The sequence below is a fragment of the Artibeus jamaicensis genome, unplaced genomic scaffold (genome assembly GCF_021234435.1).
Source record: "Artibeus jamaicensis isolate MK-2021 breed Jamaican fruit bat unplaced genomic scaffold, CSHL_Jam_final contig_519, whole genome shotgun sequence".
Lineage (NCBI taxonomy): Eukaryota > Metazoa > Chordata > Mammalia > Chiroptera > Phyllostomidae > Artibeus > Artibeus jamaicensis.
In genome coordinates this window covers 56,593,886-56,607,936 of record NW_026521871.1, presented here as the reverse complement: position 1 = coordinate 56,607,936, position 14,051 = coordinate 56,593,886, and the positions used below count along the sequence as shown (strand labels likewise).

Below are 14,051 nucleotides of genomic sequence, written 5' to 3'. Positions count from 1 at the left end.
TAGGAAAACCCTCGCCCCGTTGCCTTAGAGGCAGGTGACATCTGTGCAGCGTGAGTGGTGACCGTGGGGCACAGCCCCGGCTGTCCTTCCCGACCCTGGCATTCTCCGCCACAGCCCTCAGGCCCAGCCATCACCAGGGAGCAGCTCGCCCTCAGAGAAGCGCATTAGAACAAAGTCACACCCGACTGGGGCCGGCGCCTCTCGGTGGCACCGGGGGCCTTCTCCGCTGTCTGGGTCTCACTGGTCTGTCACCCCAGGTGCTGCATTGCCCTTAGAGGCAGGTGATGCATTGAGAGGTCTGTTGAGAACCACCGACAAAATACTGAAACCATTCAGATGGTCCCGTAAATGGGGAAAGTCTGAGGCGGCAACTGGAGCAAGCCCCACCGGGGCAAACCCGCAGATCTCGGGGTGCAGAGGCCAGGCCCCATTAGCCCGAGAGGGAGAGGGAGTGGCCGGGGGCCCGAGGAAGGGCTGGTTCAGCCCGCTCTCCAGCCTGCACTCACCTGGTGTCCTCGGAGAAACAGTGGCAGCCCGGGGTGAGCGGGGGCAGCACTCGCAGGCAGGTGGGCAGCGGGGAGGAGTCCAGACGGACAGGAAACCTGGGAAAGTGTCCGTCCTGAACGCAAGGCCAGGACACAGTCGGCGAGCCCTGCGACCCGTGCCGTACCCCAGAAGTCAGGCCAGGTCACAGGCAGGGTCGCGCCTGGTCTCGAGAGCGTGGCAGAAAGGGGTGCCCGCCCGCGTCTGGCAGCGGTGAGGGGTGCACGGGACACCCTTCTGGAAAGCGGCGGGTGGGATCTGTTTCCACGACTCTACTCCTGGAAACGCGCCGGGAGCTGACTGGGCAAGCACGTACGGGGCGAGTGCAGAGGTGGTCAGGGCACCACTGCTGTCAGCGATGCGCAGCTGAAAGTGCTCGGCTGCTCGGGAAAAGCAGCCCCCGTAGCAGCCCTGGTTCTTCTGTGCAGTTTGTGTGTCCAGCACAGGCCGTTGCGCCAAGGCCCAGGACTGCCCGCGTGAGAGTTTCATAAACACACATGTGCGGGTGTGACTTTTTTCCAGGCCCAGTCGGGCCAAAAGGAAATAACTTGCCGGGTAGATGTGCGCACACAGTGGGGTCACTGGCGATTTTTGTTTTTCTCTGCGTGTTTCTGTGATTTCGAAGTTGTCTCCGTGGGACGCGTATGTTGTGTAATTAGGAGAACGCTTTTCCTCCACAAGACCATGAGTGTCTGCCGAGTTAACGTCGGGAAGTGTGATCAGAGGAAGGAACAGCCGTCCCTCGCTTGTGTGGCTTGGGGGCTGCACGCCCGCCCTCTACGTTCCTGGCCACAGAAAGGGTGTCCTTTGTCATCCAGACCCGCCCTCCCTTGCTGGGTGATACTTAATCCGTGCGCCTCTTCTCTCGGAGGGGCTCCGCCTCTCCCTCACTCCCTCCATTTCCTGCCCCACCGGGCCCTTCCCTCTGGTCTTGGGGCTCCCGTGCCTCACGGAGGCAGAGGGCTGAGGGGCCGGACAACATGCTCGGGTAGAAGATTCTACATTGGAGGTGACCGTGCGGTCACTAGCTTGGCCCACGACCACACAGAGGCAGACACTACCGTTTAGGGAGGCGGCGGCCTGCGGGGTCCAGACCCTCGTCCTGCCCTCGCTCGGCTGTGCCTAAAGCCACAGAGCGGCAGGTGGCAGTACAAAGGCCAGGTCCAAACAAGACCCCCACTCTAAGAATTACCACCCCATAGCGCCCTCCTCCAGTCCCTCACCACCGCTCCGCCCCACGCCAGCCAGGCATCAGAAAGTTCATGGAAGCCAGCCTTCGGTCCCGCTGCCTGGCAGGATCTGCGGTGATCCTCCATGTCTGGTGCAGTCACCTCCTTGCGCAGAGCAGGCCCCGGGCAGAGGGCAAGGCCAGGTATGAGCAGGCTGTGACCTCGGGGCGGCTATCCCCACAAGTGCCTGGGAAGGTTTAGGTTTCCTGGAGTCCCTGCCACGAACTGTCTGTGTGGCCTTGGCCTGGTGTCTTTATCAGGAAGTCAGTGATAATTACCGTCTGCTGTGTGCTTACTCAGCACCCAAGTGTGGCTGAGTGCTAGGTACCGCCCGTGTATCGTTTATTAGCCTCCACGGTAACTTGCTGCCCTACATTCTGCAGACGGGGGTGCTGGGACTCAACGGGGCACAGGCCCTGGCGGAGGCGGCAGGTGCTGGGGCTGCGACGAGAGCCTCTCTCCAGAGTCCTTGCCGCCTGCCCTGTCCCTCCCACCAGGGGACGCAGAGGACAGGGCATCCCGGCCCGGCCTGCAGAGCAGCAAACACGCCCCAGTGAAGGCACGCCCGGACCTCCTCCCTCCCCCAGTCCCCAGACTCACTGGGACCGCGCTGTGCCCTTCCTGTGTCCAGGCCTCCAATCCCAGTGCGTCCCCCCAGAGTGGCTCCCAGTTCCCTTGCCTCCCCGGTCACTTGTCCTCACTTTTACCACCTTGTTTTTCACCGTGAAGCCAGGCACGCGTGGCGTGGCTGGGGGTGGGACGGTGCTTCCCAGTTGCGGTGCTGGCAACGGGGCATCGGTGCACCTCCGGCCAAGGGGCCACTCCGGGTTTCCGCATCTTCGTCTTTGTGTTTGCTTCGGAAGCTTTTCGATCTGGTGTACCGAGAAGAGACTCTGCTGAACGTCATCAAGAGCGTCACCCGCAACGGCCGGTCCATCATCTTGACGGCGGTCCTGGCCCTGATCCTGGTGTACCTGTTCTCCATTGTGGGCTACCTCTTCTTCAAGGACGACTTCATCCTGGAGGTCGACCGGCTGCCCAACGAGACAGCCCTGCCAGGTGGGTCAGGCCGCTCCTGCTGGGACACAGCTTCCTGAACGGAGCTGACGGGAGGGCCCGGGCGGACCCTGGAGCGTGGGCTCGGCGGGCAGGCTCGTTCTCGCTGTAGTTGAGGATGGTGTGGCGTTGGCCAAAAAGTCCATGCGGTGCTCTTCTGTAAAACAAGACACCTTTTTCCATTTTCACCAATAACTATTAATTCGGATACTTGGAGTCTGTTGGCGATCGCCCCCGTGGTAGTTAGAACATGGACTGTTCTCAGTTCATGTCTCAGTTTGATCGCTGTCAAGTTCAGCTGGTCTGCCCGACCGTGGAGCGTCTTCCAGAGAGAAATCTCTAGCACGAGACTTCACAAACTGCTTTTGACACGTCCAGTCACGGCGCCTTCTCCACCCACCACACCGGTCTTTCATTGGGTAGCAGTTTCGCGTTTTACCCGCCTCAAAATAGTAAAGCATCATATGCTGCAAGGGTTGTGAGTGTTCTTCCATCTTCAGTATTAAAATGACTACACAAATTCACCAGTTTTGACACGCTTTTTGTTCACACCGATACAACAGCTGTCACGACACAGTCTAACAAAATTGTTTCAAATGAAGGTAAACGTAACTAGGAGATATGAGAGCCGTACCGAAAAGCAACAGACTTCTTGGCCAACCCGATACATTAGACGCTGAGTGTGAGCGTCCAGCTCCTGCGTGGAATTTGTTCTCTGTGGTCGTATTTTAAAATACTGCAACTTTCTCATGAAACACGACTCAATATAGATGGAAACCATGGGCGTCAGCATCCCTTGGGCTTAGGAAATCTGCGTCTAGGGGTCTCCCCTGGAAGGAAAGCCCACCAACCGCACGCAGGGGCAGACGCGGATGGAAGAGGCTCGCCGCCGAGGGAAACTGGGCGCGTCCGAGGGCCCGGGTCGGTTTCCTTAGTGAGGGGCCGCCCTGGGGCCCTGCGGCGAGAGGCGTCCTCACAGACCTTCACGGAGCAGCACCCACAGACGTGGTGGGAACCTGCAGAATAGCTGCAGTGGGGTCGTGTCTTGTTTTCTAAATTAAAATGTCGACATCTCTTAATATATGGGAGACTAGACCTCCAGCTGCCAGCAGCGGCCCGCGCAGGGCTCGCCTGCACTGTGGGCGGCTCACAGCGAGACCTGTTCCTTGTACTTACACAGAGGAGGTTTCCGGTTCTGTGAACGAAAAAAGAACGGTCGCCCCCTTGAGTGCACCCAAGGGCTCTTTTCCCTCAGTTACAACACTCGACAGGACTAAGTGAAGTGTTACTGGTTTTTTATCAGGCAGCCAGGCACCTGTGCCCAGGGAACAGGCTGGAATGGTGGAGACCAAGCCGGGTGGCCTTTGCCACCTCCATGTGGACACGAGATGGTGTTTACTGCAGCCACCTCGGTCTGGACCCAGCCAGCCGACCCTGCCTGCCGACCCTGCCTGGCTCCTGCTGGTCCCCGCCGGCGGTTCTGGTGCAGGCAGGCGTCTGCGTGCGGGCCGCGTCTGCCAGGTTCTGCTGTTTGAGGACAGAGAGGTGCTGTTTAAGGGCGAGTCCCTAGTTAGCCTCCGGGAACTGACCCTCCCGGCTCCTCTCCCATCCCGATCACTGGATTCAAGTGTGAATCGAGTTTCTACTTGGAATTTACGTGCAGGACTGTAGGGCAACCCCCTGCTACAAGACTGGGCCTCATAAAATGTCCTTCTCCCTGCAGAGGGCCCCGAGAGCTTGGCGAGTGAGCTCCTGTACCCCGATGTGTGTCGGGTGGGGACCGGGGAGAACTGCTCTTCTGCTCCCCAAGAAGGTAGGACCACACAGCAGCAACGTGGGAGTCCAACGATGCGGAGTGGCCTGTGCAGCAGCGAGGCCGGGGCAAAGGGCGAAGGCCGGGGTAGCAGAGGGAGACGGAGGGAAAAGAAGTCCCCGAGGGGAGAGACGACAGCTGTGTGGGCTCAGCCAGTACTTCCCGAGGGCCCACTGCTCGCCAGGGCTGGGCTGCCTTCTGAGAGGGCAGGTAGGCGGGGCATCAGGCAGTGCGGGAGGAGCGTCCCCGAAGAAGCAGCGGCTAAGCCAGCACAGCCCAGTGGTGGGAGCAGGCGTGGGGGCGGGGGACAGGCGTCACAGGGACGGAAACAGCCTGTGTGGAGGTAGACTGCAGCAGGTGTGGGGAGGTATGGGTTCCGAGGAAGACGAGTAGCAAGAAGTGAAGCCCTAGAGGCCCACAGAGGGGCAGATCCTGAAAGGTCTTACATGCCAAGCTAAGGAGGTTAACTTTCATCCAGAGGATGACCGGAGGCTGTGGAAAGGGCAGTGAGCGGGTGAGATCTAGGGAGGCCACACTCCCTGCAGCTGGAGAAAAGGTGGCGAGGCGCGGGGGGAAAGAAACCAGGGAGACTGGGCAGCCCCCGATGTCAAGTGGTCTGCCCAGAAAGCCTGTGTGCCATGCTGCCGGGCTTAGCCTCACGACACCCCACCCGCAGCCGCCACCTCTCCCCGCCCCCCCATGAGGAGCCCGGTCCTGTGGCCTTACCCTCAGCAGCAAGGAAGGGGCCCGAGGCTGAGAGCATTAGCAGCTTCTCTGAGACCGGACACCTGTTCAGAGCTGTGGCCAGAGTTTAAAATCTGGACAGGACAGGGTGTGCGGCAGATTTGATGGTAGGAGGGGCCGTTCCGACAGGGCTCCAGGAATGAGCAGGCGTAGCCGCAGAGACAGAGTTGCCCCCTGAGACTCGGGCTTTTCAAAAGGCGTGACGTCTGAGGTCTCCATCTTGCTCTTTCTCACCCCTGCCCTGCACCGGGCACCTGCAGAGCCGCTGCCCGCCGACGAGACGGAGCCAGACCAGGAGCACACCTGCGAGACGCTGCTCATGTGCATTGTCACCGTGCTGAGCCACGGGCTGCGGAGCGGGGGCGGCGTGGGCGACGTGCTCAGGAAGCCGTCCAAGGAGGTGGCTGCGGCCCTGGGGAGGGCGTGGTGGGCAAGGGCGCAGACAGAGGCCACACGGGCAGGCCAGGAGGCTCCCTGGGGCTCCTTCCCTCTCCACTGGCCATGCAAGGGGTCCAGTCCCCCAGTTACACCTCAGTGACCATTTCTGAGGGCGGGGTCTGGCCCACCCGGATGCACATCCACACCCCTTAGCTCCCAGGAGGCCCCCACCCACATGGATGGGTCCCCCAGCACGCGGGGTTCACAGTTAGAGGCAGGGTGCGGGAGGAGACAGAGCAGTGGCCTGTTTGAGTTCTGCCAGGAAAGGCCGATGGGTGATGGTGGGGTGTCGGGGTGCCCCCCCCCGCCGCCCGGCACCGAAATGGACATCTGCTTTGGATGCGAGAGACCCTCCCCACCACCCTGACCCCGCAGACCAGGGGTGGGGGGTGCAGGTGGCAGGCAGCCCTGCTGACCGAGACGCCCCGTTCCAGGAGCCCCTCTTTGCTGCGAGGGTCATCTATGACCTGCTGTTCTTCTTCATGGTCATCATCATCGTCCTGAACCTCATCTTTGGGGTCATCATCGACACCTTCGCGGACCTGAGGAGCGAGAAGCAGAAGAAGGAAGAGATCTTGAAGACCACGTGCTTCATCTGCGGTGAGCGCCCGAGGGCTCGCGAGGGGCCCTGCCTCCCTGCTGCTCAGATGCAGTGGGAGCACTGATGGGCCGGGGCAGCGGGGCCAGTGTGCAGTGCGGGGCGGGGCTTCGGGGAGCAGGCGTGTGACTGCACGTCACTTGAAATGAATGCACCTCGGGGTCTTTTGTCACTGAGGCACCTGAGCGTCCCTCGGCCGGAAGTGACTAGAATGGAGCCCTCCCGCCCAGCCCGAGCCTGCGATGTCCTCACTGCTGACGTGCAGGTGTCAGGCGTCAGCAGCCAAGAGTCCCCTCGGCCCAGGCATGTGGGGGAGTTCGGACTGGGCTCTGCGTGAACTCTGGCTCCCGACCAGCCTGCCAGCTGGCGCCAGTCACTTTTCGTCTCCAAACTGTGCTCCCGTCCAAGACGTGGGCACAAAGATGTGAACTTGTCTGCCTGGCGGTGCACTCGGGAAAGCGGGGCCGTGCACCCTCCTAGGCCGGGGCCCGCACAGAGCAGGTGACAGGCAGTGAGCGTCCCCGCAGGAGAGGCGCATGGGCTCCAGGAAAGCCACCTGCACCGTGTCAGGCCAGCGTGTGAGTGTGAGATGCTCCTGCTGGCTGCTGGGGGCCGAGGAGCCTCCCAGCGCCACCCACAACGTGCGGGCTGACTCCGCGCCTCTTCCACCGGCCGGAACGCTCAAAAGTGAGCGTTTCCCGCTAAAAAACCTGAAACGTTTTGTTCCCTTTAAAATCTTTCCAAGCATTTTGTTTGACATAATTCCCCAAGTTACAGAAAAATCTCAAGAATGGTACAAAGAATTCATATACTGTTCCCCCAGATTCCCCAAATACCACCATTTCACCTCATTCACTGTGTTCTGTCTCACACACACGGTTTTTCCGAGAGCTGGAGCGAGGCTGGCACAGTGCTCCTTTGTCCCCGGATGTTGCACTGTGTCCTGAAGATAAGAGCCTCCTCCCGCATTCCTCACCCCCCGTCCAACGATCAGAACCGGACTACGCACGCAGATGCAGTGCCGTCACCCACAGACCGAGTTCCGACCTCACCCCTCACCCCAGCGAGGCCTTCACCGCGAGTGAAAGTCCTCAGGCCGTGTGCTGCGCCCAGTCGCCCCGCCTCTGTGGCCTCCGCTGGTATTTCCCAAGAATGTAGGTCAGTCGTCTCGTAGACTGCCCCTCACCAGGGTGTCTGACGTGTCCCCTTGCTGAGACTGGGGCTCTGCACCTCTACGGGGACTTGGCAAAAACGTGTCTTCTCAGGGCATCCCACCGGGCGCAGGGGCCAGATCCTAACTGGGCGCGTCGACACGGCTCCCTTGGTTAGGCGTGGCTGAGGTTTCTTCCCGGCTGTAGAGTTACTTTTTCCTTCTGCAGTGAAGAGCCATGTTATGGGGAGATACTTTGAGGCAATGTAACCGTCTTACTCCTCAAAGGAGACACGAGCCCCCAGCTGTGGCACCCAGGGCTGACCCCGTCCCCATCTGCGATCACAGTGGTCCCCAAAGGATGAGCCCTTATTCTGTTATTCTCGTGCATTTCTCTGGTTTTTTTATTTGAAACAGTGACTCTGTCTTCCCTTCACTTGTGCTTGTCTGTGCCTTGGCATCATGACCGAATGGGTCCCTGGTTCCTCTGTGATGCAGTGGGTTCTGGTCCTTCCCTGCCCCCATCTGCGTGATGCTCAGACTGCCCAGCTCTCTGAGCCACGGCCCCTGCAGTCTGGCACTGGGTTGTGATGTCACCATCATCTAGCATGCACCTCCTCCCTTTTTGTCACCGTGAGAGATGCAGTAATCAAGGTCAAGCTCCCCTGTGCCTTCCAGACCCTGCCTGCTGCCAGCCGGGCAGGCCAGGGAGCCCCGGGCTTCTCCACCGCAGGACGGCACGTGGCGGCCAAGCTCTGGGGACGAGGCTTGTTCGTTCCCATGTGCTTACGGGGGCATCGGTGTAAAGGGTCCATGTGCATGTGTGTGAGTACACGTGCACACACACATGCATGCACACACACCTGTATCTGTGTCTCTGTGAACAGATGGGTTCCCACCAGAACCTCCCACTCCAGCGTCATGGCCTTCGCCCTGTCGTGCCCCCTCCCCGGCCTCGGGGACTCTGGCTCCATGACCCAGCTCACATTCACCTATTTCCCTGTCAGTCCAAGACGCCACAGAAGCTGGTTTCAGAACCGCTCGCCAAGACCTCTGCAAAATGCATCACTGGCTGGCATCCAGCTGGGCTGAAGTCCCGTGGGCCCAGACTCCGCCTCCTCTAAAGCCCTCCTGCCCGCCTGCCTGCAGGCACTCACCTGGGCGAGGGCACCTGCCCTCTCCCCACTTGCCTGCTGGGCTCACATGCGTCACCTGAGCACTCCTGAGCCGAGCCACAGGCTGGCCAGCCAGCTCCCTAACACAGCCACCCAGGCACCTGGAGGCCAGCCGGTGACTGACGAGTGGCAGAGGAGGGGTCAGGCTGGCTGCGCGCCCTGACAGGTGCTCCCGCCACTCCGTGACTCCACACAGGCCAACAGAGCTGCAGTCGCTGTCCGCACAGGGCTGCTCACTGGGGCCGTCCTCTCCTTTCAGGCCTAGAGAGAGACAAGTTCGACAACAAGACGGTCACCTTCGAAGAGCACATCAAGGAAGAGCACAACATGTGGCACTACCTGTGCTTCATCGTCCTGGTGAAGGTCAAGGACTCCACCGAGTACACCGGGCCGGAGAGCTACGTGGCGGAGATGATCAAGGTGAGCGCGCGCCCGCTGGGGGAGGCGGGCGCACAGTGGGACAGCAGCCTCTGCAAGTGCGTGCGGAGCCCTGGGGGGAGGAGGCTGCGTCCTCTCTCGGAGCCTTCGGAAGGGCCGACCGGCAGTCCCCTCCTCGTTGGAAAGGAGGAACCGCGGAGGCTCGGAGAGGTCAGCCCTGGCTCGGCCTCTTCCGGATGATGGACGTTCCTGCTTGGTTGGTTGGTTTTTGCCTTGAGTGAGAGCTGGTTTCTGAGCAGTGTCATTAGGAAATGACCCCCCCCCCCAGCACCATCCGTTCATGTGCTCAGACAGTCTGGCCGTGTGGGGGCCGCTGAGCTGGCCGTCCAGAGTGGGTCACACCATGGGGAACTCGGGTCCCTGGTTCATCTTCTCACTGCTGGGGCGCTCCGCCGGAGTCCCAGAGGGGCGCGGTCCTCAGGCAGGGCTCCGGGGAGGCAGCGCATATGAACTGCGGGGGGCCCCCGGCCCTTCACACCTGCGGTTTCTGAACGCCCTCCTATGGGTCACCAGGGAGGGGGATGAGGCGGAGGGCCAAGGCCAGGCTGGGGCCTGCATGGGGCTGTCAGCACCTGAGAACCGGCTCTGGGGGCAGATCCAGTTCTGCCCCTCCTTGGCTGTGTGTCCCTGAGCACGTAGACACAGGTCCCCCAGGATGCCTGTTAGGGACCAGAGGCGGCTCTGCTGTGGTACAGATGAGACCCCACAGCCCAGCACAGTCACCTGCAGGGACGTGCTCAGAGCTGAGCTCCCAGCCCGGCTCTGCCCAGCCCAAATCCGCCCTGGTGCGTGCGTGCGGCCTGTCTCGGGGTCTGGCAGCCTGCTCTTCTCCTGCACGTCCCACCACCCCAGGGTGCTGCTGGCCCCCTCCAGCAGCGGGGAGGCCCCACGGGGGCAGGGAGGAGCATGGGAACAGTGAGGCTCCCCTCGGGAACTCGGGCCCCACGCATCCCATGGGTGCGGTCCTCCCAGCACGCACCTCGAGGGCCACTGCCCTCACTTAAGCTTGGAACAGAGTGACAGGTCCATGGTGGCCACGTCTGGGGACAGCGGAGGCAAAGGGGAAAGACAGTTCCAAGAACCACAGCCTGACGTGGGCATCCTCATGGGAGCAGGCGCAGCCCCCCAGTGAGGTGGCACAAGAGTGAACCGCCCCCGTCCTGGAACCTGGGGCTGGCTTCCTCACAGCTGTGGAGGGGCAGCCCCTGCTGTCTCCCCTCCCCTCCCTTCTCCCTCTCTCCCTCTCTCTCTCTCTCTTACACACACACACACACACACAATTCCATCGCAGATTTCCCAGTTAGGGCCGTCTTGCAGTAGTTCTCGTCACCTCTTCATAAACTAGTCGCCCGGGGACATGAGAGCAGAGGCGATTTCCGAGTCGCAGATGGTCGTCCTGGAGGCCCACGGCTCTCAGAAGACAGTGGGCTGCTTCCTTTCTCATGGGAGGGGGTGTCCAGGAGCCTGGGTTCCTCCTGGAAGATGCTTTGCTGAGGCCCCTGTCAATTGGCTTCAGAAAAGCCTTTTGCCTGAAAGCAGCTCCTGGGCGATCCACCCCGCAGACAAACCACCTCTGCAGGTGAGGCGCCACTTGGTGGCCACCCCAAGGGAGGTGGGCAGGAGGACTCAGGAGCAGTGGGCATCAGCCTCCCGCCCATCCGTCTGTGTTCGGCAAGACGGACACATAGTCAGCAGGCAGTGTCCTCACCAGGGCCAAGGTCACCGTGGGCACTGAACACCTGTGTGTTCGACCTTCTGGTTGAAGGGAGCTGGCCCAGGCCTGGCCCCTTCCCCGACCCGAGCAAGAGCCAGGGGCTGCCCAGTCTGCAGACAGCGCTCTCCAAAGCGAGGACAGTGTTTCTGCTGGGTAGGGGGGCCAGAGGAGCAACCCAGAGCACCCTGGGGTCACAGCTGAGAGCAGTGAGGCCCTGGAGGTGGGCAGGGAGTGGGGGGAGGTGACAGAGGTGCAATGATGTGAACATAGTCACTTGCACAGCCTCCGTGGGGTCTCGGGTCAGGACACGAGAACTTGGAAGGCCCCAGCAGAGAGGATTTTGGAGAGTTGGGGGGGCAGTTGAGGTCCACAGGACACCCACATAGCCTCCCGTCGCCTGTGCTCTGCTCCCGTTGCCAGTCTGCTTCCGGGCAGATGTGTGTTGATGGGCCAGGCTCCCGTGGGGACACCTCACTGAGTTCCTGGGAAAGAGGGTCGAGTCTTCCTCGGCTTTCCTGCCCACCTTGGGAGGTCACAGCCATGGTCACAGTGTCCCTGGGGCTCCAGAAACCCTTTGGTTCGGGTGAGGGCACAGCCTAGGCCGCCCTCAGACATGACGCCCATAATGCTTCTGAAGTGGCCAGCATGGGGGCAGAGTTCAAGATCCTGGGCACGAGGGAGTGTGGGTGGGATGGGGCAGGAAGCAGTTGGCTGGAAACAGCATGTCAGAATCATTAGACCCGCCTCCCAGCCAGCCAGGCCTGCTCCCGCCCCACCCTGTGCACTTGAACTAGGGTCCATGTCAGCAGCAGCTGCCCAGAGCAGCTGCAGAGCCCGAGTCCCCCCCCCCCCAGCCCAGGCCCCCAGCACACTGTGCTCTCTGGTCTGGAGGGTATGAGGTCAGCCGTCCACTGCACAGTCAGCCTCCTCTGATCACATGCCTCTGCGCCCTCGGCCCCCACCCCCCAGCTCCCCCCTCTGAGTTGGCCCCATTGGACCTGCATGGAGGAGGGGCTCGGTGCTGTCTGCCACCGGGAGGGGACCTGAGCCATGATCTGCCTGAAAGGAACTGAACCTGAAACAGGGCCCAGGGTGCCAGCGGCCCCCGAGTGTGGGCCCCGAGCCTGTGGCAATACTCGTGCAGGTAGCAGGACGGTCGGCGAAGGCAGAGCTCACACCTGCTGGTCTCGGCCCGCCTCCTGCCCCCGCCCTGACCGCAGCCCCCACACACTGCCCTGCAGCCCCTTCAGCCCCAGGCCCTGAGCCCACTGTGGCCCCTCGGTCCCGTCCGCTCCTCTCCACCGTCCGTGGTGGCCGTGTCTCACAGAGCCAGGCCGTCGCACCTGTGCCACTAAGCGGCGAGGGACCTCATCCAGGCCCACGGCCAGGGCGCTGTCGGACACGGCTCTTCACAGCGGAGCCCACGAGTGTCTCTGGGGGACGTGAGCAAAAGGTGCTCGTTTGGGGCGGAGTCAGCAGCACTAGGGGTCTCCTTCCAGCTCCTCAGCGCTTCCCCCGGAACGTGAGGAAGCGGGGACGAGAGGGGCCTCTCACGCCGCCCCGGGCTGCCCGGCCCACGGAGCCCCTCCCCCGTGTCAGGGCAGGCGCGTGGGTGTCAGAGGGGGACCCGCAGGCACGGGCTGGGGCCCCTCCAGGGTCTGAGTGCAGGCGGTGGGTCACGTGGGGGTTCGGGAGGGATTGAGGAATCCGAACAAGAGGCCAGGCCGTGGGTCTCTCTTCCGCCCCAGTGTCCTGTCGGTGCAGTGCTGGGGACCTCCTCGCAGCTCTTACTGAAGTCGCAGGGACAGGGACAGAGACGGCATCGTCCTGTCACTCAGGTGTGCCCAGGCAGGGCTGACCGGCCAGGGGGCATCTTCCAACAGGCAGACCCGCAGGGGATGGACGCTGTCTGGCGGGACACTGTGCGCTGGGTGTGGAGACAGGTGTGTGCACACATGTGTCCATGTGTGTGCGACAGTGAACGCCAAGGCTGTTGCCCTGAACCGACAGTAAAGAACTGCAGGAAGCTGCATGAGCAGCTTAAACTAGCAAACAAAAAGACCATTGTCACATAAAGGCAATAAGAGCTCAAAGTTTAAAACTCACGGATCAAGAAAAGCATAGAACGAAACCAGTGAAAATGGCTAGAATGACATGAACAACCTGTGGGGACCTCTGGTAGGTGCCCTGCCCAAGTGACAGTGCAGGGAAGTTGCCCAACCGTGGCCCCGAGCCAGCTGAGCAAAGGGCAGGTTGGCGAGACTGGGCCTTTATCAGGGATCTTCAGGGGCCTGCCCCACCCCTGCCCACTCAGGTTGTCAGCCCCACCTTCCTCTCCTCCGTGACCTCTGTGACCTCCCCCTGCAGCCCCAGGTGCCCAGGACCCGGCTGTGGGTCTGAGTGCCGCCTTCCCACGGCCCCAGAGGGACCAGCAGCCCCTGCCCTGGTCCCTGCTGCCGGCTCCTCCGAGGGGTTTCATCAGACCTGGGTGTGGCCTCCCTGCTGGCTCGGGCCACCTCAGGACGCGGCATCACCCGAGAGCGGCCGCTCACTGGGTCTGGGGAGGGTGCATGGCCACCCCGGCACAGCTGCAGGTTACGTAACCTGGCCTGTCTGGGCCGTGGCCTTCCGAGCTCACGGGGTGGACGCCCTGACGCCTCAGCTCAGAGCAACTATGGGTGGAATAGTCTAGAATTGCACCCCGAAGGAGGAGGAAGCTGACCCCTTGGGGCTCGGTACCTGGTGGCCCGCTGCCTCTAGACCAGCTCTGTCCTTGGGCCAGTGGCGCTGGTTTGGTGCTTTGGCACGGTGCTTGCAGTTCAGGGACTTTCTCTCGGCCATTTGATCCCAAAGGAGACAGCAACTAAGGCCGGTGGCGGTCTCGTCCCCTTGTGACCATCCTGCATGCTTGCCGGGCGCCAGGCTCGGGCCCTCTGCTGCTAGCTTGGGTCCTTTGTCCCTCCTGCTTATGTCACAGGCAGCTGAGGAAACACACCTGCAAGCTGCGGGCATGGTGGGTCACCTGACTTTTGGAACAGAAGGAACCAGGCCCCAGAGTTGGGGGCTGGCCAGTTAATTCCAGGTGTGGGGTCCAGTTTCTTTTTTTCAATTACTAGACTTTTTTACAGCAGTTTTAGCTTTACAGACAAACAG

General features: G+C 61.7%; 1 protein-coding gene across 4 annotated transcripts in view; it reads left to right on the top strand.

Annotated features, from left to right (window-relative positions):
- ITPR1 (inositol 1,4,5-trisphosphate receptor type 1) overlaps window positions 1–14,051 on the top strand; it is a 219,212-nt gene that overhangs the window by 196,050 nt on the left and 9,111 nt on the right. For all 4 annotated transcript variants that reach the window (XM_053668939.1, XM_053668940.1, XM_053668938.1 and 1 more), the window contains 5 exons: window positions 2,636–2,831; window positions 4,552–4,641; window positions 5,646–5,785; window positions 6,258–6,423; window positions 9,006–9,166. In XM_053668939.1, coding sequence (XP_053524914.1) covers window positions 2,636–2,831; window positions 4,552–4,641; window positions 5,646–5,785; window positions 6,258–6,423; window positions 9,006–9,166 — 753 coding nt within the window. The remainder of the gene's footprint in view (window positions 1–2,635; window positions 2,832–4,551; window positions 4,642–5,645; window positions 5,786–6,257; window positions 6,424–9,005; window positions 9,167–14,051) is intronic.